The sequence below is a fragment of the Coloeus monedula genome, assembly GCF_965178545.1.
Source record: "Coloeus monedula genome assembly, chromosome: 36".
Classification (NCBI taxonomy): Eukaryota; Metazoa; Chordata; class Aves; order Passeriformes; family Corvidae; genus Coloeus; species Coloeus monedula.
The window spans coordinates 1,758,835-1,782,332 of NC_138816.1; the positions used below are offsets into that span (position 1 = coordinate 1,758,835).

General features: G+C 60.7%; 3 protein-coding genes across 6 annotated transcripts in view; 2 read left to right on the top strand and 1 right to left on the bottom strand.

The window, feature by feature from the left end:
- Positions 1-23: 23 nt before the first annotated feature.
- Positions 24-3,726, top strand: RPP21 (ribonuclease P subunit p21; the record flags this gene model as incomplete). The annotated part of the gene is made up of 5 exons (XM_082300084.1): positions 24-987; positions 1,210-1,297; positions 2,483-2,565; positions 3,298-3,417; positions 3,616-3,726. Coding segments are annotated over exons 1-5 (459 nt in total), but the record flags the coding sequence as incomplete, so codon positions are not given.
- On the bottom strand, positions 3,686-19,274 carry GNL1 (G protein nucleolar 1 (putative)). The gene is made up of 12 exons (XM_082299986.1): positions 19,175-19,274; positions 18,751-18,877; positions 17,942-18,072; positions 17,121-17,299; positions 16,365-16,436; positions 15,975-16,173; positions 12,925-13,023; positions 11,717-11,929; positions 10,422-10,600; positions 8,837-8,981; positions 6,935-7,075; positions 3,686-3,954 (listed from the first exon to the last, which is right to left on the bottom strand). The coding sequence occupies exons 1-12, from the start codon at positions 19,248-19,250 to the stop codon at positions 3,755-3,757; spliced, it is 1,761 nt and encodes a 586-aa protein (XP_082156112.1). The 5' UTR covers positions 19,251-19,274; the 3' UTR covers positions 3,686-3,754.
- Positions 19,275-19,548: 274 nt separating this feature from the next.
- The window catches only part of ABCF1 (ATP binding cassette subfamily F member 1), a 33,553-nt gene continuing 29,603 nt past the window's right edge, over positions 19,549-23,498 (top strand). For 3 of the 4 annotated variants that reach the window (XR_014227188.1, XM_082299979.1, XM_082299980.1), the window contains exons 1-5: positions 19,549-19,663; positions 20,224-20,270; positions 20,371-20,457; positions 21,836-21,980; positions 22,054-22,088. Coding sequence is in view for 3 of the 4 variants with exons in the window: in XM_082299979.1 (XP_082156105.1) it covers positions 19,579-19,663; positions 20,224-20,270; positions 20,371-20,457; positions 21,836-21,980; positions 22,054-22,088 (399 nt within the window). In the remaining variant the exon portion in view is untranslated. The remainder of the gene's footprint in view (positions 19,664-20,223; positions 20,271-20,370; positions 20,458-21,835; positions 21,981-22,053; positions 22,089-23,498) is intronic. The other variant, XM_082299981.1, reaches the window with a different exon arrangement.

The following is a 23,498-nucleotide window of genomic DNA, read 5'->3' on the forward strand; positions in this document are numbered from 1 at the left end:
GGGACAGAGCCGGGACGGGGAGGGACGGAGGTGGGGACGGAGGGGGCGGAGAGGGGCGTGGGGACGGGAAAAACACAAACACGGGGACACGGGAGGGACACGGAGGGACATTGGAATGTCGGGGTGGGGTCAGGGAGGGAGACGGGGACACGGAGGGGCGTGGGGACACACGGGAGGGACACGGGATGTGGGGACACGGAGGGACACGGAGGGACACTGGAATGTCGGGGTGGGGTCAGGGAGGGAGACGGGGACACGGAGGGGCGTGGGGACACACGGGAGGGACACGGGATGTGGGGACACGGAGGGACACGGAGGGACATTGGAATGTCGGGGTGGAGACGGACACAGAGGGACATTGGAATGTCGGGGTGGAGATGGGGACACACAGAGGGACACGGGAGAGAGGACGGGACACGGGGACAGGAAGGGACACAGGGACAGGGACAGACAGAGGGACACGGGGCCAGGGACGGACACAGGGACAGGGACGGACACAGGGACAGGAACGGACACAGGGACGGACACAGGGATGGACACAGGGACGGACACAGGATGGACACAGGGCCAGGAGTGGACACAGGGCCAGGGACGGACACAGGGATGGACACAGGGCCAGGGACGGACCCGCGGCCACTGCGAGGGTCCCTCAGAGGGAGTCCCAAAGCGAGGCTGCGACATAAACGGGATCCCCAAAGGGGTCCCTAAAGAGTGTGGGGGGGTTCTCAAAGGAGGTCCCCAAAAGGGGTCTCTCAAATTGGGGGGGAAATCCCCAAAAATCGTCCCCTGAGGGGGTCCTGCCCCCCCCTCCCCTCACCGCGCTTCCCGCCGAGCCCTTCCCGCCACCGGAAGTGACGCGCGCCTCCCCTTGAGGCGCCGTCCAATGAGAATCACCGGCCACGCCCACGAAGGGGCGGAGCCAACCCCAAGATGGCGGCGCCCGTGAGGGACCGTGAGGCGCTCCAGCGGCTGAACTTCCTGTTCCAGGTGAGGGGAGGGGGGCGCCGGCATTTGGGGGGGACCCCGGGGGGGGGGGGTCCCGGTTCTCGGGGAGCATCCGTGAGGTGCTGAGGAGGCTTTGGGGGGTTCTGAGGGGTCTCGAGGGGGTGTGGGGGGGTCCTTTTGGGGTCGGGGGGAATTTGGGGAGGGGTCTGCACCCCCCTAAAGCCGCGGTGTTCCCGTCCGTTCCCCCCCCGCCCCCCCCCCCAGGCCGCGCATTGGGCGGTTCCGCGGAGCCCCGGCCTGGCCCGGTTCTACCTCAGCACGCAGAGAGCGGCGGCGCGGCGGCTCGTGCTCAGGATGTGCTTTTTGGGGCCAATTCGGGCGGATTTGGGCAATTTGGGGGAACGAGGGGGGCGCCGGGAGGGGTAGGGGGGGGGGGTTTAAGGGATTTTGGGGGGTGGGGGAGGGATTTGGGGGGATTTTTTGGGGGGAGTTCGGGAGGTTTGGGGGGGAAGTTTGGAGGGAGGTTGGGGGGATTTAGGGGGATTTGGAAGGGTTTTGGGGGGATTTTGTGGGGTTTTGGGGGGGTTTGGGGGGATTTTGTGGGGTTTTGGGGGGATTTTGTGGGGTTTGGGGGGATTTTGGGGGGGGTTGTGGGGTTTTTGTGGGGATTTTGGGGTGATTTTAAAGGGTTTGGGGGGGCTTTGGGGAGGTCTAGAGGAAAGCTTGGGGCTTTTGGGGGATTTTTGGGGGATTTAGGGGTGATTTGGAAGGGTTTTGGGGGGATTTGTGGGGTTTGGGGGGATTTTGTGGGGTTTGGGGGGGTTTTGGGGGGATTTTGTGGGGTTTTGGGGGGATTTGTGGGGTTTTAGGGGATTTTGGGGGGGGTTGTGGGGTTTTGGGGGATTTAGGGGTGATTTTAAAGGGTTTTGGGGGGCTTTGGGGAGGTCTAGAGGAAAGCTTGGGGCTTTTGGGGGATTTTGGGGGGATTTAGGGGTGATTTGGAAGGGTTCGGGGGGGCTTGGGGAGGTCTAGGGGAAAATTTGGGGGGTTTGGGGTGATTTTGTGGGGTTTGGGGGGATTTTGTGGGGTTTTGGGTGATTTAGTGGTGAATTTGAAGGGTTTTGGGATTTTGTGGGGTTTCGTGAGAATTTTGTGGGGTCTTGGGGGGATTTATGGGGGACTTTGAAGGGTTTTGGGGGGATTTTCTGGGGTTTTAGGTGCTATAGTGGTGACTTTGAAAGATTTTGTGGTGTTCGGGGGGAAGTTTGTGGGGTTTTGGGAGATTTTGTGGGGTTTTGGGCGATTTAGTGGTGATTTCGAAGGATTTTGGGGGGTTTTGTGGGCTTTGGGCAATTTAATGGTGATTTTGAAGGCTTTTGGGCTGATTTTGAAGGGATTTGGGGCGATTCTGTGGGAACTTGAAGGTTTTCGGGGTGGCTTTGAGCAGTTCCGGGGGATCTGGGGGGGATTTGTGGTGATTTTGGGGTGATTGGTGACGATTTCGGGGCTCCTGACCCCCCTTTTTGCCCCTCCCCAGGACCCCCTCGGTCAAACGCCGCCTCTGCCGCCGCTGCTGCTCCCTCCTGGCGCCGGGGCTGGGGGGCGGCCTCCGCCTCAGGGGTGCGGTTTGGGGGGAAATCGGGGGGATTTGGGGTTTTGGGGGGGTTTGGGGGGAATTGGAGGTTTGGGGGGAATTGGAGGGTATTTGGGATTTTGGGGGTATTTGGGATTTTGGGGGGAATCTGGGGGGATTTGGAGTTTTGGGGGGATTTGGGATTTTAGAGGGGTTTGGGATTTTGGGGGAAATCAGGGGGCATTTGGTGTTTTGGGGGAGTTTGGGGGGATTTGGGGTTTGGGGGGGATTTGGGAGAATTTGGGGTTTGGGGGGGATTTGGGATTTTGGGGGGTTTGGGGGGATTTGGGATTTTGGGGGGGGGGTTTGGGGGGATTTCTGATTTTGGGGGGAATTTGGAGGTATTTGGGATTTTGGGGGGATTTGGGGGAAATTTCGGGGAATTTGGGATTTTGGGGGTATTTGGGGGAATTTGGGATTTTGGGGAGAATTTGGGGTTTCGGGAGGATTTGGGGTTTTAGGGGAAATTCGGGCGAATTTGTGATTTTGGGAGGATTTTGGGGAATTTGGGATTTGGGGGAAATTTCAGGGAATTTGGGGTTTTGGGGGCATTTTGGGGAATTTGAGGGGAGTTTTGGTGGATTTTCGGTGGATTTAGGAGGGGTTTCAGGGCGGTTTTAGGGCGTGGATCTCGCGGTGTTTTGGGGAGTGGTTTTTGGGGCGTTTTGGGGCATTTTGGGGTGTGTCTGAACCTGGCCCCGCCCCCTGCCCCGCCCCAGGGCGTGGCCAGCCCCGCCTCGTCCTTCGTTGCCTCCACTGCGGCCGCCGGCGGCGCTACCTGTGCCCACCTGAGCCACGCCCACCTGAGCCACGCCCACCCGGTCAGGCCACGCCCACAGGTCAGCGAGGGGCGGGGGCAACCCCAAATAAGGAGATGTGGGAGGGGCTTTAAAAGGGGGCGGGGCAAATTCCAAATAAGGTGAAATGGGCGTGGCCAAATACAAACGAGCGTGGTGGGTGTGGCCACGTCCCCAAATAAGGAAATGGGGGCGTGGCTACGGAAAGGGGCGTGGCCTCGCAATGACATCACTCCCCAGGCGCTGCGCCGTGATTGGCCGCCGTGGCGCCGGCCCTCAGCCAATCAGCTCTGCAGAAATAAACCTCGCTTTATTCCATATATGGGCGTGCGGCCATCCTCGCGCTCCGATTGGCCGCTGCCCCCGGAAGGGGCGGGGCTTAGCACTCGCCCTCCCCCAGCAGCGCGAAGGGGTTGGGGGCGGGGCTGGGAGGGGGCGTGGCCTGATCGGGCCCCTCCCCCTCCTCCTCTTCCTCCTCCTCTTCCTCGTCGGAGCTGGAGCCGGGGGGGGCTCGGGGGGCCGCCCCTCCCCCCGCCAGCGCCGCCATGGCCGCGGTCTCGGGGTGCTGCTCCCACTGCTCTGGGGAGGGGGGAGGGGAGGTGGGGAGGGGTCAGCGGGTGGGGGGCACCCCCGGGCGGGGGGGGGCAGACCCCAGGAAATGACCTGAAACCCCCCGGAAATGACCTAAAACCCCCCAAAAATGACCTAAAGCCGCCCAGAAATGACCCAGAAATGAGCTAAAACCCCCCAAAAATGACCTAAAACCCCTAGAAATGACCCCAAATCCCCCAGGAATGACCCAGAAACCGCCCAGAAATGACCCAAAACCCCCAGAAATGACCTAAAACCGCCCAGAAATGACCCAAAACCCCCAGAAATGACCTAAAACCCCCAGAAATGACCCCAAATCCCCCAGGAATGACCCAGAAACCGCCCAGAAATGACCCAAAACCCCCAGAAATGACCTAAAACCGCCCAGAAATGACCCCAAATCCCCCAGAAATGACCCAGAAACCCCCCAAAAATGCCCCAAAATCCCCAGAAATGACCTAAAACCGCCCAGAAATGACCCAAAACCCCCAGAAATGACCTAAAACCCCCAGAAATGACCCCAAATCCCCCAGGAATGATCCAGAAACCGCCCAGAAATGACCCAAAACCCCCAGAAATGACCTAAAACCGCCCAGAAATGACCCCAAATCCCCCAGAAATGACCCAGAAACCCCCCAAAAATGCCCCAAAATCCCCAGAAATGACCTAAAACCGCCCAGAAATGACCCAAAACCCCCAGAAATGACCTAAAACCCCCAGAAATGACCCCAAATCCCCCAGAAATGACCTAAAACCGCCCAGAAATGACCCCAAATCCCCCAGAAATGACCCAGAAACCCCCCAAAAATGCCCCAACCCCCCCCCGAAATAATCTAAAACCCCCCAGAAATAACCCAGAAATCCCCCAGAAACGACCTAAAACCGCCCAGAAATGACCCAGAATCCCCCAGAAATGACCCAGAAACGACCTAAAACCCCCCAGAAATGACCCAGAAAGCCCCAAATCCCCCCGAGGGTGGGGGGCAGACCCCAAGAAATGACCCAAAACCCCAAAGAAATGACCCAAAACCCCCAGAAATGACCCAAAACTGCCCAGAAATGACCCAAAATGCCCCAGAAATGACCTAAAACTGCCCAAAAATGACCCAAATCCCCCAGAAATGACCCAGAATCCCCCAGAAATGACCCAAAACTGCCCAGAAATGACCCAAAACCCTCAGAAATGACCCAAAATGCCCCAGAAATGACCCAAAATCCCCCAGAAATGACCCTAAACTGCCAAGAAATGACCTAAAACTGCCCAAAAATGACCCAAACCCCCCAAAAATGACCCAAAACCCCAAAGAAATGACCCACAACCCCCAAAAATGACCCAAAACCCCCAGAAATGACCCAAAACCCCCAAATCCCCCAGAAATGACCCAAAATGCCCCAGAAATGACCTAAAACCCCCCAAAAATGACCCAACCCCCCCTAGAAATGACCCAAAAACCCCCAAAATCACCCCAAATCCCCCCCGGGGCTGGACCCAGGACCCCCCAAATTCCCCCCAGGAGCCCCCAGGCTTTTTGGGTGTTTTTTTAGGGTTTTTTAGGGTTTTTTTGGGGGGTTTTTGGGGTTTTTTGGGGGTTTTTGGGGGGAGTTTTTGGGGTTTTTTTGGGGGGTTTTGGGTGGTTTTTTGGGGGGGTTTTGGGGGATTTTTGTTTTTTTTGGGGGTTTTTTTTGGGGGTTTTTTTTTTGGGTTTTGGGTTTTTTTGGGGGGGTTGGGGTTTGGGGGGGGTTTTGGGGGTTTTTAGGGGCTTTTTTGGGGGGTTTTTGGTTTCTTGGGGGTTTCTTGGGGTTTTTGGGTATTTTTTTACGTTTTTTGGGGGGGTGGGTTTGGGGTTTTTTTGGGGGGTTTTTGGGTTTTTTGGGTGTTTTGGGGGGGGTTTTTTTGGGGTTTTGGGGTTTTTTTGGGGGGGGGTTGGGTTTTTGTGGGCTTTTGGGGTTTTTTGGGGTTTTGGGGTTTTTTTGGAGTTTTTTTGCAGGGTTTTTTTAGGTTTTTTGGGGTTTTGGGGGTTTTTTTGAGGGGGTTTTGAGGTTTTTTTGGTTTTTGTGGGCTTTTGGGTTTTTTGGGGGGGGTTTTTTGGGGTTTTGGGGGGTTTTTTGGGGTTTTGTTGGTTTCTGGGTTTTTTGGGGGGGGGTTGGGTTTTTTTGGGGGGTTTTTTGGGGTTTTTTTGGGGGTTTTTTTGGGGGGTTTTTTGGAGTTTTTTTGCAGGGTTTTTTTAGCTTTTTTGGGTTTTTTTGGCGGGGTTTTTTAGAGTTTTTTGGTTTTTGTGGGCTTTTTGGTTTTTTTGGGGGTGGTTTTGGGTTTTTTTGGGGGGTTTTTTGGGGTTTTTTTTGGGGTTGTTTTGGGGTTTTTTTGGGGGTTTTAGGGTTTTTTTGCAGGGTTTTTTTAGGTGTTTTGGGGTTTTTTTGGCGGGGTTTTTTGGTTTTTTTTTTCGTTTTTGTGGGCTTTTGGGTTTTTTTGGGGGGGTTTTTTGGGGTTTTGGGGGGGTTTTTGGGGTTTTGTTGGTTTCTGGGTTTTTGGGGGGGGTTGGGTTTTTTTGGGGGGTTTTTTGGGGTTTTGTGGGTTTTTTGGGTTTTTTGGGGGTGGTTTTGGGTTTTTTTGGGGGGTTTTTTGGGTTTTTTGGGGGGTTTTTTTGGGGTTTTTTTGGGGTTTTTTTGCAGGGTTTTTTTAGCTTTTTTGGGGTTTTTTGGCGGGGTTTTTTAGGGTTTTTTGGGTTTTCGTGGACTTTTGGGTTTTTTTGGGGGGTTTTTTGGGTTTTTTGGGGGGGTTTTTTGGGGTTTTTTTGGGGTTTTTTGGGGTTTTTTTGGGGGGTTTTTTGGAGTTTTTTTGCAGGGTTTTTTTAGGTTTTTTGGGGTTTTTTGGCGGGGTTTTTTGGGGTTTTTTGGGGTTTTGGTTCTTCTGGGTTTTTTTGGGGGGGTTTTTTGGGGTTTTGGGGGGTTTTTTGGGGTTTTGGGGTACCTTTGTGGGCGCTGTAGCCCGGGGGGGTCATGCAGAGGCGCAGCCGCCCCTCGGCCGCCAGCCGCAGGATCCCGTTGGCCGCTCTGGCCACGTCGTTGCGAGCCGCCCGCGCCGTCTTGTAGCCCCTCTTCTCTGCCCAGGCTTGGGGGGGAAAAACCCCCAAAAATTCCGGGAGAAACGGGTGGGATCGAAGGGATTTGAGAATTGGGGGAAAGCTCGGGAACGGCCCCGAAAAAAATCCCCGAAACGGCTCCGAGTGAACCCCAAAATCGTCGTGAATCGCCCCAAAAATAGAGCAGGAGTTCTAAAAATAACGCCGGGAATGTCGCCCGCTACCCCAAGTGTCCCAAAATCCCCCTGAACAGCCCAAAATCCCCCTAAACGCCCCAAAACCCCCCTAAACGCCCCAAAATCCCCCTAAACAGCCCAAAATCCCCCTGAACGCCCCCAAACCCCCCTAAACGCCACCAAAAAATGTCCCAAAAGGCCCCAAATTCCCAGGAACGGCCCCGAATTCCCAGGAACGACCCCCAAAAAGGCCCCGAATTCCCGAATTCCCAGGAACGGCTCCAAAAAGGCCCCAAAAAGGCCCCGGATTCCCGAATCCCAAATTCCCAAATCCCGGATTCCCAAATTCCTGAATCCCGGATCCCGAATTCCCGAATCCCGAATCCCCGAATCCCGGATCCCAAATTCCTAAATTCCCAGATTCCCAAATCCCGAATTCTCAAATCCCGGATTCCCAAATTCCTGAATTCCCGAATCCCGAATCCCAAATTCCCGAATCCCAAATTCCCGAATCCTGAATTCCCGAATCCCAAATTCCCGAATCCCGGATCCCAAATCCCCAAATCCCAAATTCCCGAATCCCAAATCCCAAATTCTCGAATTCCCAAATCCCAAATTCCTGAATCCCGAATTCCAGAATTCCCAGATTCCCGAATTCCCGGATCCCGAATTCCCAAATTCCTGAATCCCGGATCCCAAATTCCCGAATCCCAAATCCCGAATTCCCGAATCCCCGAATCCCAAATTCCCGAATCCCGAATCCCAAATCCTGGATCCCGAATTCCTGAATTCCCAGATTCCCGAATTCCCAAATCCCGGATTCCCAAATTCCTGAATCCCGAATTCCCGAATCCCAAATTCCCGAATCCCGGATCCCGAATTCCTGATTCCCAAATTCCCGAATCCCAAATTCCCGAATCCCAAATTCCCAAATTCCTGAATCCCGAATTCCCGGATCCCGAATCCCCGAATCCTGAATTCCGGATTCCCGGATTCCCAAATCCCGAATTCCCGAATCCCTGAATCCCAAATTCCCGGATCCCAAATTCCTGAATTCCCGAATCCCAAATTCCCGAATCCCGAATTCCCGAATCCCAAATTCCCGAATCCCAAATCCCGAATCCCAAATCCCAAATTCCTGAATTCCCGGATTCCCAAATCCCTGAATCCCAAATTCCCGGATCCCAAATCCCTGAATTCCCAAATCCCAAATTCCCAAATCCCCGAATCCCAAATCCCAAATTCCCGAATCCCAAATCCCAAATTCCCAAATCCCAAATTCCCGAATCCCAAATCCCAAATTCCCGAATCCCAAATTCCCGAATCCCAAATCCCAAATTCCCGAATCCTGGATCCCAAATCCCCGAATCCCGAATCCCAAATTCCCGAATTCCCGAATCCCCGAATCCCAAATTCCCGAATCCCGAATCCCAAATCCCCGAATCCCGAATTCCCAAATCCCAAATTCCCGAATCCCAAATCCCAAATTCCCAAATCCCAAATCCCGAATCCCAAATCCCAAATTCCCAAATCCCAAATTCCCCAAATCCCGAATCCCAAATCCCCGAATTCCCGAATCCCAAATCCCGAATTCCCGAATCCAGCTCCCGGCACCTTCGCAGAGCTCCCAGGCCGTCCAGCCGGGGCCGCTCGGGGGGCGCAGCTGCAGCAGCGGGGGCAGGGCCAGGCGGGAGCCCAGGAAGCCCACGGCAGAGTAGGGGTCCTGCAGCTGGGCAATGGGGTACACCCCTGCCAGGACCTGGGATAAAAACAGGGTCAGGTACAGCCCTGCCAGGACCTGGGATAAAAACAGGGTCAGGTACACCCCTGCCAGGACCTGGGATAAAAACAGGGTCAGGTACACCCCTGCCAGGACCTGGGATAAAAACAGGGTCAGGTACACCCCTGCCAGGACCTGGGATAAAAACAGGGTCAGGTACACCCCTGCCAGGACCTGGGGATAAAACAGGGTCAGGTACAGCCCTGCCAGGACCTGGGGGATAAAACAGGGTCAGGTACACCCCTGCCAGGACCTGGGGATAAAAACAGGGTCAGGTACACCCCTGCCAGGACCTGGGATAAAAACAGGGTCAGGTACACCCCTGCCAGGACCTGGGATAAAACAGGGTCAGGTACACCCCTGCCAGGACCTGGGATAAAACAGGGTCAGGTACAGCCCTGCCAGGACCTGGGATAAAAACAGGGTCAGGTACAGCCCTGCCAGGACCTGGGATAAAACAGGGTCAGGTACAGCCCTGCCAGGACCTGGTGAGGCTCTCAGTTGCCCAGGTGGGGCTCTCAGTTGCCCAGGTGGGACTCTCAGGTACCCCTGAGGCTCTCAGTTGCCCCTGTGGCTCTCAGTTGCCCAGGTGAGGCTCTCAGTTGCCCCTGTGGCTCTCAGTTGCCCCTGTGGCTCTCAGTTGCCCCTGTGGCTCTCAGTTACCCAGGTGTGGCTCTCAGTTGTCCCTATGGCTCTCAGTTGCCCAGGTGTGGCTCTCAGTTGCCCCTGTGGCTCTCAGTTGCCCCTGGGGCTCTCAGTTGCCCAGGTTGGGCTCTCAGTTGCCCCTGTGGCTCTCAGTTGCCCAGGTGAGGCTCTCAGTTGCCCAGGTTGGGCTCTCAGTTGCCCAGGTGGGACTCTCAGGTAGCCCTGGGGCTCTCAGGTACCCCTGTGGCTCTCAGTTGCCCAGGTGTGGCGCTCAGTTGCCCAGGTGGGGCTCTCAGTTGCCCCTGAGGCTCTCAGTTGCCCCTGAGGCTCTCAGTTGCCCAGGTGTGGCTCTCAGGTACCCCTGTGGCTCTCAGTTGCCCAGGTGAGGCTCTCAGTTGCCCCTGAGGCTCTCAGTTGCCCAGGTGTGGCTCTCAGGTACCCCTGTGGCTCTCAGTTGCCCAGGTGAGGCTCTCAGTTGCCCCTGTGGCTCTCAGTTGCCCCTGAGGCTCTCAGTTACCCAGGTGAGGCTCTCAGTTGCCCCTGTGGCTCTCAGTTGCCCAGGTGAGGCTCTCAGTTGCCCCTGAGGCTCTCAGTTGCCCCTGTGGCTCTCAGTTGCCCAGGTGTGGCTCTCAGTTGCCCAGGTGAGGCTCTCAGTTGCCCCATGGGCTCTCAGTTGCCCAGGTGTGGCTCTCAGTTGCCCCTGTGGCTCTCAGGTACCCCATGGGCTCTCAGTTGCCCAGGTGTGGCTCTCAGTTGCCCAGGTGTGGCTCTCACCTGCAGCTCGGGCGGTGCCCGGGACGGGAAGACGAGGCCGGGGCAGTCGCAGAGGCGCACGGAGCGCGCCAGGAAATGCGTCTGGAAGTAGCGGGTGCGGCCGGGGGCGCGGGACACGCCCACCGCGGCCCGGCCCAGCAGCGCGTTCAGCACCGACGACTTGCCCGCGTTGGGCAGGCCTGGGGGGCGGGGTCAGCACGGGACACGCCCACCCGGATGGGACGCGCCCACCCGGACGGGACACACCCACCGGGACGGGACACGCCCACCGGGACACACCCACAGCGGGACACGCCCACCCGGACGGGCTACACCCACCCGGGACACACCCACAGCGGGACACGCCCACCCGGGACACACCCACATGCAGGACACGCCCACCAGGACAGGCCACGCCCACCGGGACACGCCCACCCGGGACACACCCACAGTGAGACACACCCACTGGGGAGTGGCCACGCCCACCGGGACACGCCCACGGTGAGACACGCCCACCCGGGACACACCCACAGCAGGACACGCCCACCAGGACAGGCCACGCCCACCGGGACACGCCCACCCGGGACACACCCACCCGGGACACGCCCACAGTGAGACACGCCCACCCGGGACACACCCACAGCAGGACACGCCCACCAGGACAGGCCATGCCCACCGGGACACGCCCATGGTGGGGCACACCCACCCGGGGCACACCCACAGTGAGACACGCCCACCCGGGACACACCCACAGCAGGACACGCCCACCCGGGACAGGCCACGCCCACCGGGACACGCCCACCCGGGACACGCCCACTCGGATAGGCCACGCCCACCGGGACACACCCACAGCGGGACACGCCCACCCGGGCCACGCCCACCCGGACAGGCCACGCCCACGGTGAGAAACACCCATCAGGGACAAGCCACGCCCACCCGGGACACTCCCACGGTGAGACACACCCACTGGGGAGAGGCCACGCCCACCCGGGACACACCCACAGCGGGATACACCCACCGGGACACACCCACCCAGACAGGCCACACCCACCCGGGACACGCCCATGGTGAGCCACACGCCCACTGGGGAGAGGCCACGCCCACCAGGGACACGCCCACCAGGACAGGCCACGCCCACTGGGATAGGCCACACCCACCCTGGACACACCCATCCCAAGCCACGCCCACCCGGGATAGGCCACACCCACATGGGCACACCCACAGCGAGCCACGCCCACCCAGCACAGGCCACGCCCCTTCACAGCCCCACCTTGCCAGGAAGCCCCGCCCCCCCAAGCCCCGCCCCCGGCGCTCACCGACGCAGCCCAGCGTGAGCACGCCGTGCCGGTAGCGCTGCCACTGCCGGGGGGGGGCTGCGGCCCCCTCCTCATCCTCATCCTCATCCTCATCCTCATCCTCATCCTCATCCTCATCCTCATCCTCATCTTCATCCTCGGCCCCGCCCGGCTCCTCCTCCTGCTGCTGCCCCTCCCCCCGCTCCAGCCGCGCCCGCCAACTGCTCAGGTCCACTGCGGGCACCGGGGGGCGCTCAGGGGGCACCGGGGACACCCACAGGGACCCCTCCCCACACCCTGAGACCCCTCCCCAACCCCAGAGACCCCCTGGGTGCCCACAGGGACCCCTCCCCAACCCCTGAGACCCCTCCCCAACCCCAGAGACCCCCTGGGTGCCCACAGGGACCCCTCCCCAACCCCTGAGACCCCTGGGTGCCCACAGAGACCCCTCCCCACACCCTGAGACCCCTGGGTGCCCTCAGAGCCCCTCCCCAACCCCTGAGACCCCTGGGTGCCCTCAGGGACCCCTCCCCAACCCCTGAGACCCCTGGGTGCCCTCAGAGCCCCTCCCCAACCCCTGAGACCCCTGGGTGCCCTCAGGGACCCCTCCCCAACCCCCTGAGCCCCCCTGGATGCCCACAGGGACCCCTCCCCACACCCTGAGACCCCTGGGTGCCCCTAGAGCCCCCTCCCCATCCCCAGAGCCCCCTGGGTGCCCCCCGAGCCCCCTCCCCAACCCCCTGAGACCCCTGGGTGCCCTCAGAGCCCCTCCCCAACCCCTGAGCCCCCTGGGTGCCCCGAGCCCCCTCCCCAACCCCCTGAGCCCCCTCCCCATGCCCAGAGCCCTCCTGGGTTCCCCCTGAGCCCCCTCCCCACAGCCAGAGCCCCTCTCCACCCTCTGGAGCCCCCCTGGGTGCCCCCAGACTGCCCCCCAAGCCACTCCCCATGCCCAGAGCTCCCTCCCCATCCCCAGAGACCCCCTGGGTGCCCCCACCCCCTCCCCAACCCCCTGAGCCCCCCTGGGTGCCCACAGAGACCCCTCCCCACGCCCAGAGCCCCCTGGGTGCCCCCTGAACCACCTCCCCACGCCCAGAGCCCCCTGGGTGCCCCCACTCCCTCCCCACGCCCAGAACCCCCCTGGGTGCCCTCAGAGCCCCCCCTGGGTGCCCCCCAGCCCCTCCCCCACCCCCAGAGCCCCCTCCCCAGCCCGCAGCCCCCTCCCCACGCACCGGCCCCCCCCACGATGTCCTCGCAGGCCTCCAGCAGCAGCCGCGGCCCCACGGCCCGGCCCCAGCGCCCGCCCCGCTGCTTCTGCTTCTTCTGCAGCCCTGGGGGCACGGGGGGGTCAGCACCCCAAAAACACCCCCCGTGCACCCCAAAAACATCCCAAACACCCCCCGTGCACCCCAAAAACCCACCCCAAAAACACCCCCGGGGCACCCCAAAAACATCCCCCGTGCACCCCAAAAACACCCCCGGGGCACCCCAAAAACCCACCCCAAAAACACCCCCCGGGCACCCCAAAAACCCACCCCAAAAACACCCCCCGTGCACCCCAAAAACATCCCAAACACCCCCCGTGCACCCCAAAAACCCACCCCAAAAACACCCCCGGGGCACCCCAAAAACCCACCCGAAAAACACCCCCCGTGCACCCCAAAAACATCCCAAACACCCCCCGTGCACCCCAAAAACCCACCCCAAAAACCCCCGGGGCACCCCAAAAACCCACCCCAAACACCCCAGGGACACCCCAAAAACCCACCCCAAAAACACCCCCGGGGCACCCCAAAAACATCCCAAACACCCCCCGTGCACCCCAAAAACCCACCCCAAAAACACCCCCGGGGCACCCCAAAAACCCACCCGAAAAACACCCCCCGTGCACCCCAAAAACATCCCAAACACCCCCCGTGCACCCCAAAAACCCACCCCAAAAACACCCCCGGGGCACCCCAAAAACATCCCCCGTGTACCCCAAAAACACCCCCGGGGCACCCCAAAAACCCACCCCAAAAACATCCCCCGGGCACCCCAAAAACCCACCCCAAAAACACCCCCGGGGCACCCCAAAAACCCACCCCAAAAACATCCCCCGGGCACCCCAAAAACCCACCCCAAAAACACCCCCCGGGCACCCCAAAAACCCACCCCAAAAACACCCCCCGTGCACCCCAAAAACATCCCAAACACCCCCCGTGCACCCCAAAAACCCACCCCAAAAACACCCCCGGGGCACCCCAAAAACACCCCAGGGACACCCCAAAAACCCCCGGGGCACCCCAAAAACCCACCCCAAAAACACCCCCGGGGCACCCCAAAAACCCCCGGGGCACCCCAAAAACCCACCCTGAACATACCCTGGGTACCCCAAAAACCCACCCCGAACACACCCACGGGACACCCCAAACACCCACCCTGAACACCCCAGGGGCACCCCAAAAACACCCCAGGGGCACCCCAAAAACACCCCAAACACCCCAGGGGCACCCCAAAAACACCCCAAAGCCCCCAGGGTCACCCCAAACCCATCCCAAACACCCCAGGGTCACCCCAAACCCACCCCAAACACCCCCGGGGCACCCCAAAAACACCCGGGGCACCCCAAAAACCCCCCAAACACCCCCGGGGCACCCCAAAAACCCCCCAGGGTCACCCCAAACCCCCCAGGACCCCAAACGCACCCCAAACCCCCCCCCGGACCCCAAAACCCCCCAGTGCTGCCCTCCCAGGACCCCAGACCAACCCCCAAACCCCCCCCCGAAGGTCCCAAAACCCTCCCAGTATCACCCCAAACCCCCCCAATATCACCCTAAACCCTCCCAGTATCACTCCAAACCCCCCCAGTATCACCCCAAACCCTCCCAGTATCACCCCAAACCCCCCCAGTATCACCCTAAACCCTCCCAGTATCACCCCAAACCCCCCCAGTATCACCTCAAACCCCCCCAGTATCACCCCAAACCCTCCCAGTATCACCCCAAACCCACCTCAAACCCTTCCAGTGTCACCCCAAACCCTCCCAGTATCACCCTAAACCCTCCCAGTATCACCCCAAACCCACCCCAAACCCTCCCAGTATCACCCCAAACCCTCCCAGTATCACCCCAAACCCCCCCAGTATCACCCCAAACCCTCCCAGTATCACCCCAAACCCTCCCAGTATCACCCCAAACCCCCTCAATATCACTCCAAACCCTCCCAGTATCACCCTAAACCCTCCCAGTATCACCCCAAACCCACCCCAAACCCTCCCAGTATCACCCCAAACCCCCCCAGTATCACCTCAAACCCCCCCAGTATCACCCCAAACCCCCCAGTATCACCCCAAACCCACCTCAAACCCTTCCAGTGTCACCCCAAACCCTCCCAGTATCACCCTAAACCCTCCCAACATCGCCCCAAACCCCCCCAGTATCACCCCAAACCCACCCCAAACCCTCCCAGTATCACCTCAAACCCTCCCAGTATCACCCCAAACCCCCCAGTATCACCCCAAACCCACCTCAAACCCTTCCAGTGTCACCCCAAACCCTCCCAGTATCACCCTAAACCCTCCCAACATCACCCCAAACCCCCCCAGTATCACCCCAAACCCACCCCAAACCCTCCCAGTACCACCCCAAACCCTCCCAGTATCACCCCAAATCCCCTCAATATCACTCCAAACCCTCCCAGTATCACCCTAAACCCTCCCAGTATCACCCCAAACCCACCCCAAACCCTCCCAGTACCACCCCAAACCCTCCCAGTATCACCCCAAACTCACCTCAAACCCCCCCAGTATCACCCCAAACCCTCCCAGTATCACCCCAAACCCTCCCGGTATCACCCCAAACCCACCCCAAACCCTCCCAATATCACCCCAAACCCCCCCAGTATCACCCCAAACCCCCCCAATATCACCCCAAACCCCCCCAATATCACCCCAAACCCCCCCAGTTATCACCTCAAACCCACCCCAAACCCTCCCAATACCACCTCAAACCCTCCCAGTATCACCCCAAACTCACCTCAAACCCTCCCAGTATCACCCCAAACCCCCAATATCACTCCAAACCCCCCCAGTATCACCCCAAACCCTCCCGGTATCACCCCAAACCCCCCCAGTATCACCTCAAACCCTCTCAGTATCACCCCAAACCCTCCCAGTATCACCCCAAACCCCCCCATTATCACCCCAAACCCACCCCAAACCCCCCCAGTATCACCCCAAACCCACCTCAAACCCCCCCCCAGGACCCCAGCCCCCCCCCCAGCCCCCCCCCGAGCCCCCTACCCGGGTCGGGCGGCGCGGGCGGCGCGGGGGCCGAGCTGAAGGGCACCACGCGGGCGGGGGCGAAGCGGCTCCTCAGGAGGTGGCTCCAGGCCACGGCCACCGCGGGGGGGGTCAGGTCCACCTTGTTGAGGACCAGCACGAGCCCCTTGCCCAACTCCTGCGTCACGTGGCCGGCCAGGGCGGGGGGCACGCTCAGCGCCTGGGGGGGGGGCATGGGAAGGGTCACGGGGGAGGGGGGGTGGGCACATGGGGACCCCCACCCTGGGGGTGTGGGAAGGGTCAGGGGGTGATGGCACCCAAGGACCCCCACCCCGTGGCCACGGGAAGGGTCAGTGTGGCCCCGAAGGGGGGGGTCAGGAGCCGCAGGTGCCCCCCCGGAGCGGCGCTGACCGGGTGCCGCGCGTCGGCGATGAGCAGCACGATGTCCGACATCTCCAGCACCCGCCAGAGCTGGCGCCACGTCTGGGGACAGCGGGGACGGCGCCTGAGCCGGGACCCCCCCTCTGGGAGACCCCCGCTCTGGGAGACCCCCCCTGTGGGGAAACCCCCCTCTGGGAGACCCCCGCTCTGGGAGACCCCCCCTCTGGGAGACCCCCACACCGCGCCCCTCAGACCCCTCCTGTGTCCCTTTGTGTCCCTCCCCCTGTCCCCAGTGACCCCAGTGACCCCAAACCCCCCCTCAGACCCCTCCCGTGTCCCCCTCCCTGTCCCCAGTGACCCCAGTGTCCCCAGTGACCCCAAACCCCCCTCAGACCCCTCCCGTGTCCCCAGTGTCCCTCCCCCTGTCCCCAGTGACCCCAGTGACCCCAAACCCCCCTCAGACCCCTCCCACATCCCCCTCTCAGTCCCCAATGACCCCAACCCCCTCTCAGACCCTTCCCGTGTCCCCCTCCCTGTCCCAGTGACCCCAAACCCTCCATCCCACGTCCCCAGTGACCCCAAAGCCCCCTTGACCCCCTCCCACATCCCCCTCCCACTCCCCAATGTCCCCAAACCCCCCCCCAGACCCCTCCCAGTCCCCAAAGACCCCAAACCCCCCAGACCTCTCCCACGTCCCCCTCCCTGTCCCAGTGACCCCAACCCCCCCTCGGACCCCTCCCTGTCCCCAAACCCCCCCCTCTCAGACCCCCCTCCAGCCCCTCTGACCTCCAGGTTGTGCTCGAAGGGGGCCAGCTCCCCGCTGGCCCCGCTGGCCCCGCTGGCCCCGCTGGCCCCGGGCTGGCCCAGGCCCCTGAGGAAGTCCCCGAACGCCGCCTCCTCCCGCGCCCGCAGCTCCTCGGGGCTCATCCCGAAGCTCCAGGGAGGGCGCCGGGGGAAGTCCAGCCCTGGGGACGGTGGCCACGGGGCCACGGGGGTCACACGGGGTCACAGAGCCGCTCTCCGCGGGGGGTTGTGGTAGCCCAAGGGCTCTGTCCCTCCCTCGGGTCACTCGAGCCCTCCCAGTGGTCACTCGGAGCCCTCACCCGTGACAAAAGCCCAAAGGCCTCTTCCAGTGGCTGCTGCATCCATGTTAATGGCCACTCCCTGCTCCCAGTGGCCATTTCCCCTCTCCGTGGCCATATCCCCCCTCCCAATAGCCATTCCCTGCTCCCAGTGGCCATTCCCCGCTCCCAGTGGCCATTCCCCGCTCCCAGTGGCCATTCCCTGCTCCCAGTGGCCATTCCCCGCTCCCAGTGGCCATATCCTCTTCCCAGTGGCCATTTCCCCTTCCCGTAGTCATTCCCCCCTCCCACTGGCCATTCCCCCTCCCAGTGGCCATTCCCCCCTCCCACTGGCCATTCCCCCTCCCAGTGGCCATTCCCCGCTCCCAGCAGCCATTCCCCCTTCCCAGTGGCCATTCTCCGCTCCCACTGGCCATTCCCCCTTCCCAGTGGCCATTCTCCGCTCCCACTGACCATTCTCCCTCCCACTGACCATTCCCCCTCCCAGTAGCCATTTCCCCCCTCCCGGTGGCCACTCCCCCTCACCGGGGCCGTAGACGCTGTCGGGGTCCAGCTCCAGGGCGCTCTCGGGCAGTGGCTCCAGCAGCTCCTCCTGGGCCCGGCGCCGGCGCCGCTCCAGGGCCTCGGCCCGGGGCCCCCCCAGCTGCAGCCGGAACCTGGGGGGGGCACCGGGGTCACCGGGCGGGACCCCCTGGGGTCACCCACCCACGGCCGGACCCTCCTGGGGTCACCCACCCACGGCCGGACCCCCCCTCTGGGCACGGAGACCCAGGATCCAGGCCGGGTTTTCCCTTGTTCTGCATTCCAGGAGGAATCCAGGCCGGGTTTTCCCCCGTTCCAAATCCTGCGCTGAGTCCACTCCAGGTTTACGCCCATCCCAGACTCCAGCCCAAATCCAGTCCGGGCTTTCCCTCGCTTCTAATCCCAGCCCAAATCCACTCCAGGTTTCCCCCTACTCCCAATCCCAGCCTAAATCCACTCCAGGTTTCCTCCCCCTCCCAATCCCAGCCTAAATCCATTCCAGGTTTCCTCCCACTCCCAATCCCAGCCTAAATCCACTCCAGGTTTCCTCTCCCTCCCAATCCCAGCGTAAATCCACTCCAGGTTTCTTCCCATTCCCAGTTCCAGCCTAAATCCACTCCAGGTTTCCTCCCATTCCCAATTCCCCCCTAAATCCACTCCAGGTTTCCTCCCCTTCCCAATTCCAATCTAAATCCTCTCCGGGCTCTTCCCCAACTCCATTTCCAGCCAAAATCCGCTCGTTTTCCCCCCCTCCCCATTAATTCCCCCCTCAGCTCCCGCCCCCTCCCCACCTCCCGGCCCCCCCTCGGTACCTGCCGGGGTCGTGGCGCCGGGGGGGCCCCGCGGGCTCAGCGGGGGGGTCTCCGGGGGGGCCATCGCCGCCCCGCTCGCGGCTCCCGCTGCGGCTGCCGGGGCCCGAGGCCGGCCCGGCCGGGGCATCTGCGGCCACCGGGGATGGGGCTCAGGGAGGTCCCGGTCCGTTCCCCAGGGTCCCATCCCAAGGGTCCCAGCCCGGCCCCTGTCACCATCCCGGGGGTTCTTATCTCCATCCCGGGAGGGCTTTTTTCTCCCCATTCCCGGGGATCTCTCTGCTCATATTCCGGGGGTCCCGGCCCTCATTCCCGGGGATCTCTCTGCTCATATTCCGGGGGTCCCGGCCCTCATTCCCGGGGATCTCTCTCCCCCCGTCCCGTGGATCCCAGCCCTCACTCCCGGGGCTCGCAGCCCCCCCCTCACCGCCCCGTTTCCGCTCCCGCCGGTCCCGGAGCTGCTGCTTTTTCCTCTTGGCGCTGAACGGGAGCTTGCGGGGCATGGCGGGAGCTCACGTGCCGGGGCGGGGCCGCGCTCCACCAATAGGAGCGAAGGGGCGGGGACACCGCTGGAGGAGGAGCCAATGGAAAGGCGCGCCGCCTCAGCGCTGCAGCGTGATTGACAGGAAGACGAACCAATAGCAGCGCAGGACACGGGGCGGTGCAGGATCAACCAATAGGAGACAGAATCACCTCAGGGGTGGGCGGGACGAACCGGCGAGCGCCAAAGGGAGAAGAGGCGCGCAGGCGGTGGGCGGGGCTTGCGGCGGCGCGGACCAATGGGAAGCGGCGGCGCGGCCCGGAAGAGGCGCGGCTCGGCGGTGGCAGCGCATGCGCAGAGCGCGGTGCCCGGCCATGCCGAAGGGAGCGCGGCCGGCGGGGGCCAAGCAGGAGGAATGGAAGGGGGGGGAGGAGGGTGAGACCCCCGGGATGGGACCCCCGGGACTGAGGGGGGACCCCGGGATGGGACCCTCGGGACTGGGGGGGGGAGGAGGGTGAGACCCCCGGGACTGAGGGGAGACCCCGGGATGGGACCCTCGGGACTGGGGGGGGGGAGGAGGGGGAGATCCCCGGGACTGAGGGGGGACCCCGGGATGGGACCCCTCAGGATCCCCAGGATGGGGAGAGGGGAAGGGGAGACCCCCGGGACCCCCGGGACTGAGGGGGGGACCCCGAGATGGGACCCCCGGGACTGAGGGGGGAGCCCGAGATGGGGCCCCGGGGTTTGGGGGAGACCCCGGGATGGGACCCCCGGGATTTGAGGGGGGTGAGGAGGGTGCGGTCCCCTTTCTGTGAGGGGAGAGCCCCATTTTTTGGGGGCAAACCCCTCTTTTTGTGCGGGGAATTCCTCCCTTTGTGGGGCCTGGGCTGCCCTGAAGGACCAAACCCCAAATTCCGGGGAGGGGTTTTGCCGCAAATCCTCGGATTTTGGGCACCCCAGACCCTTTTTCCTCCCTCTCCTCCCCCCCCCCCCAGACCAGCCGGTCAAGAAGGGCAGGAAGGACCGGAAGGGCAAAAAATCCGTGAGTGACCCCTGACCTTTGACCCTGGAGCCTCCCCCAATTCCTGGGACCCCTCCCCGAGGCTCCCGAGCGGCCCCAAAATCGCCCGAATCCCCCCCAGTTTTTCGAGGAGCTGGCGGAGGAGGAGAAGGCGGCGCCGGCTGAGGCCCCCCCCGCCCCCGAGAAGGAGGGGCAGCCCCTGCCCCAGGTTAATTAGGGAGGGGTTAATGAGGGGGCGGGGCATGGGGAGGAGCCAAGGAGGGTGGGGGTTGAGGGGGAGGGGCTTAAAGGGGTGGGGTTGGGATGGGTGGGGCTTAAGGGTGGAAGGGGTGGGGCTTGGGGGGAGGGAGGAAAGGGGGTGGGAGGGGCTTAGAGGGGTGTGGTCAGAGTGGGAGGAGCTTAAATTAAGTGTGGCAAGAATGGGAGGGGCTTAAATGGGGTGTGACTGGAGTGGGAGGGGCTTGTTTTGGGTGTGGCCAGCATGGGAGGAGCTTGAATTGGGTGTGGCAAGAATGGGAGGGGCTTAAAGGGGTGTGGCCAAAGTGGGAGGAGCTTAAAGGGGCGTGGCCCATGTGGGAGCAGCAGAAATTGGGTGTGGCAAGAATGGGAGGGGCTTAAGTTTGTGTGGCAATGTGGGAGGAGCTTAAATGGGTGTGGTCAGAGTGGGAGTGGGATGAAGGGGTGTGGCTGGAATGGGAGGGGCTTAGAGGGGTGTGGTCAGTGTGGGAGGGGCTTGAATTGGGTGTGGCAAGAATGGGAGGGGCTTAAAGGGGCACAGTCAAAGTGGGAGGGGCTTAAACGAGTGTGACAAGAGTGGGAGGGCTTAAAGGGGCGTGGCCAGAGTGGGAGGAGCTTGGATTGGGTGTGGTCAAAGTGGGAGGGGCTTAAAGGGGTGTGGCCAAAGTGGGAGGAGCTTGGATTGGGTGTGCTCAGAGTGGGAGGAGCTTAAAGGCACGTGGCAGAGTGGGAGGAGCTTAAATTGGGTGTGGCAACAACGGGAGGGGCTTAAAGGGGCGTGTCAAGAGTGGGAGGGGCTTAAAGAGGTGTGGTTGGACTGGGAGGGGCTTAAATGGGATGTGGTTGGAGTGGGAGGGGCTTAACTTTGTGTGGTAAAGTGGGAGGGGCTTAAAGGGGTGTGGTCAGAGTGGGAGGGGCTTAAAGGGGTGTGGTCAGAGTGGGAGGAGCTTAATGGGGTGTGGCTGAAGTGGGAGGAGCTAAAATAGGTGTGGCCAAAGTGGGAGGGGCTTAAGTGAGTGTAGCCAGAGTGGGAGGGGTTTAAAGGGGTGTGGTCAGAGTGGGAGGGGCTTGAATTGGGTGTGGTTGAAGTGGGAGGGGCTTAACTGGGTGTGGCCAAAGTGGGAGGGACTTAAATGGGTGTGGTTGAAGTGGGAGGGGCTTAACTGGGTGTAGCCAAAGTGGGAGGGACTTAAAGAGGTGTGGTCAGCATGGGCGTGGCCAAACCGGGCGTGTCCCGAGCGGGAGGAGCCTCACCCCGCCCAGCTCCAGCGCCCAGCCCGTTAATGAGCAGCAACCAGAGCCTAATTAAGGGGTAATTAGCGCTAATTGAGGGCCGTTCCCCCCCGCAGGGGTCCCGGAAGAGGCGGGAGCGCCGCAAGGAGCCGCGGCGGCCGCGGGAGCCGGAGGAGGCCGAGGAGGCCGAGCTGAGCCGGCGGCTCCAGGCCCTGGCGGCCGCTGCCGAGGAGGAGGAGGAGGAGGAGGAGAAGGAGGAAGGTCCAGGATGGGAATTTGGGGGGGTCCCCAGGGGGTTCTGAGCCCTCAGTGACCCCCCAAAATGTCCCCACAGTCGGAGCGGCGCGGAAAGGAGGGAGGAGGAGGAAGGTGAGGGGGGAGGAAGGGGCTGGAAATGAGGGGAGGGGGCGTGGAGGGAGGGGAGGAGGGTGAGAATGGGGAGGGGGCACAAAGTGGGGGAAAAGGAGGGTGGGAGTGGGGGAGAGAGCCCAGAATGAGGGGGAAAGCACCAAAATGAGGGGGAAAACACCGAAATGAGGGGGAAAACACCGAAATGGGGGGAAAACACCAAAATGAGGGGAAAAACGCCGAAATGAGAGGTAAAAACCCCCAAAATGAGAGGGAAAACACCAAAATGAGAGGTAAAAAACCCCCAAAATGAGGGGGAAAACACCGAAATGAGAGGTAAAGACCCCCAAAATGAGGGGGAAAACACCGAAAGGAGAGGTAAAAACCCCCAAAATGAGGGAAAAAAACCCCAAAATGAGTGGAAAACACCGAAAATAGGGGAAAAAAACCCAAATGAGGGGAAAAACCCAAAATGAGGGGAAAACCGCCAAATGAAGGGAAAACCACCCCAAAATGAGGGGGAAAAATCCCAGAATGAGGGTAAAAAACCCCAAAATGAGGAGAAAAAACGCCAAAACGAGGGAAAAAAACCCCAAAATGAGTGGGAAATACCTAAAATAGGGGAAAAAAACCCAAGTGAGGGGAAAAACCCAAAATGAGGGGAAAAACGCCGAAATGAGAGGTAAAAACCTCCAAAATGAGGGGGAAAACACCAAAATGAGAGGTAAAAACCCCCAAAATGAGGGGGAAAACACCAAAATGAGAGGTAAAAACCCCCAAAATGAGGGGGAAAAACGCCAAAATGAGGGAAAAAACCCCCAAAATGAGGGGGAAAACACCAAAATGAGAGGTAAAAACCCCCAAAATGAGGGGGAAAACACCGAAATGAGAGGTAAAAACCCCCAAAATGAGGGGGAAAACACCGAAATGAGAGGTAAAAACCCCCAAAATGAGGGGGAAAACACCGAAATGAGAGGTAAAAACCCCCAAAATGAGGGAAAAAAACCCCAAAATGAGTGGAAAACACCGAAAATAGGGGAAAAAAACCCAAATGAGGGGAAAAACCCAAAATGAGGGGAAAACCGCCAAATGAGGGGAAAACCACCCCAAAATGAGGGGAAAAAAATCCCAAAATGAGAGGTAAAAACCCCCAAAATGAGGGGGAAAAACGGCAAAACGAGGGAAAAAAACCCCAAAATGAGTGGAAAACACCGAAAATAGGGGAAAAAAACCCAAATGAGGGGAAAAACCCAAAATGAGGGGAAAACCGCCAAATGAGGGGAAAACCACCCCAAAATGAGGGGGAAAAATCCCAAAATGAGGGTAAAAAACCCCAAAATGAGGAGAAAAACCCAAAATGAGGGGGGAAAACCCAAAATGAGGAGAAAAAACTCAAAATGAAGGAAAAAAGCTCCAAAATGAAAAGAAAAA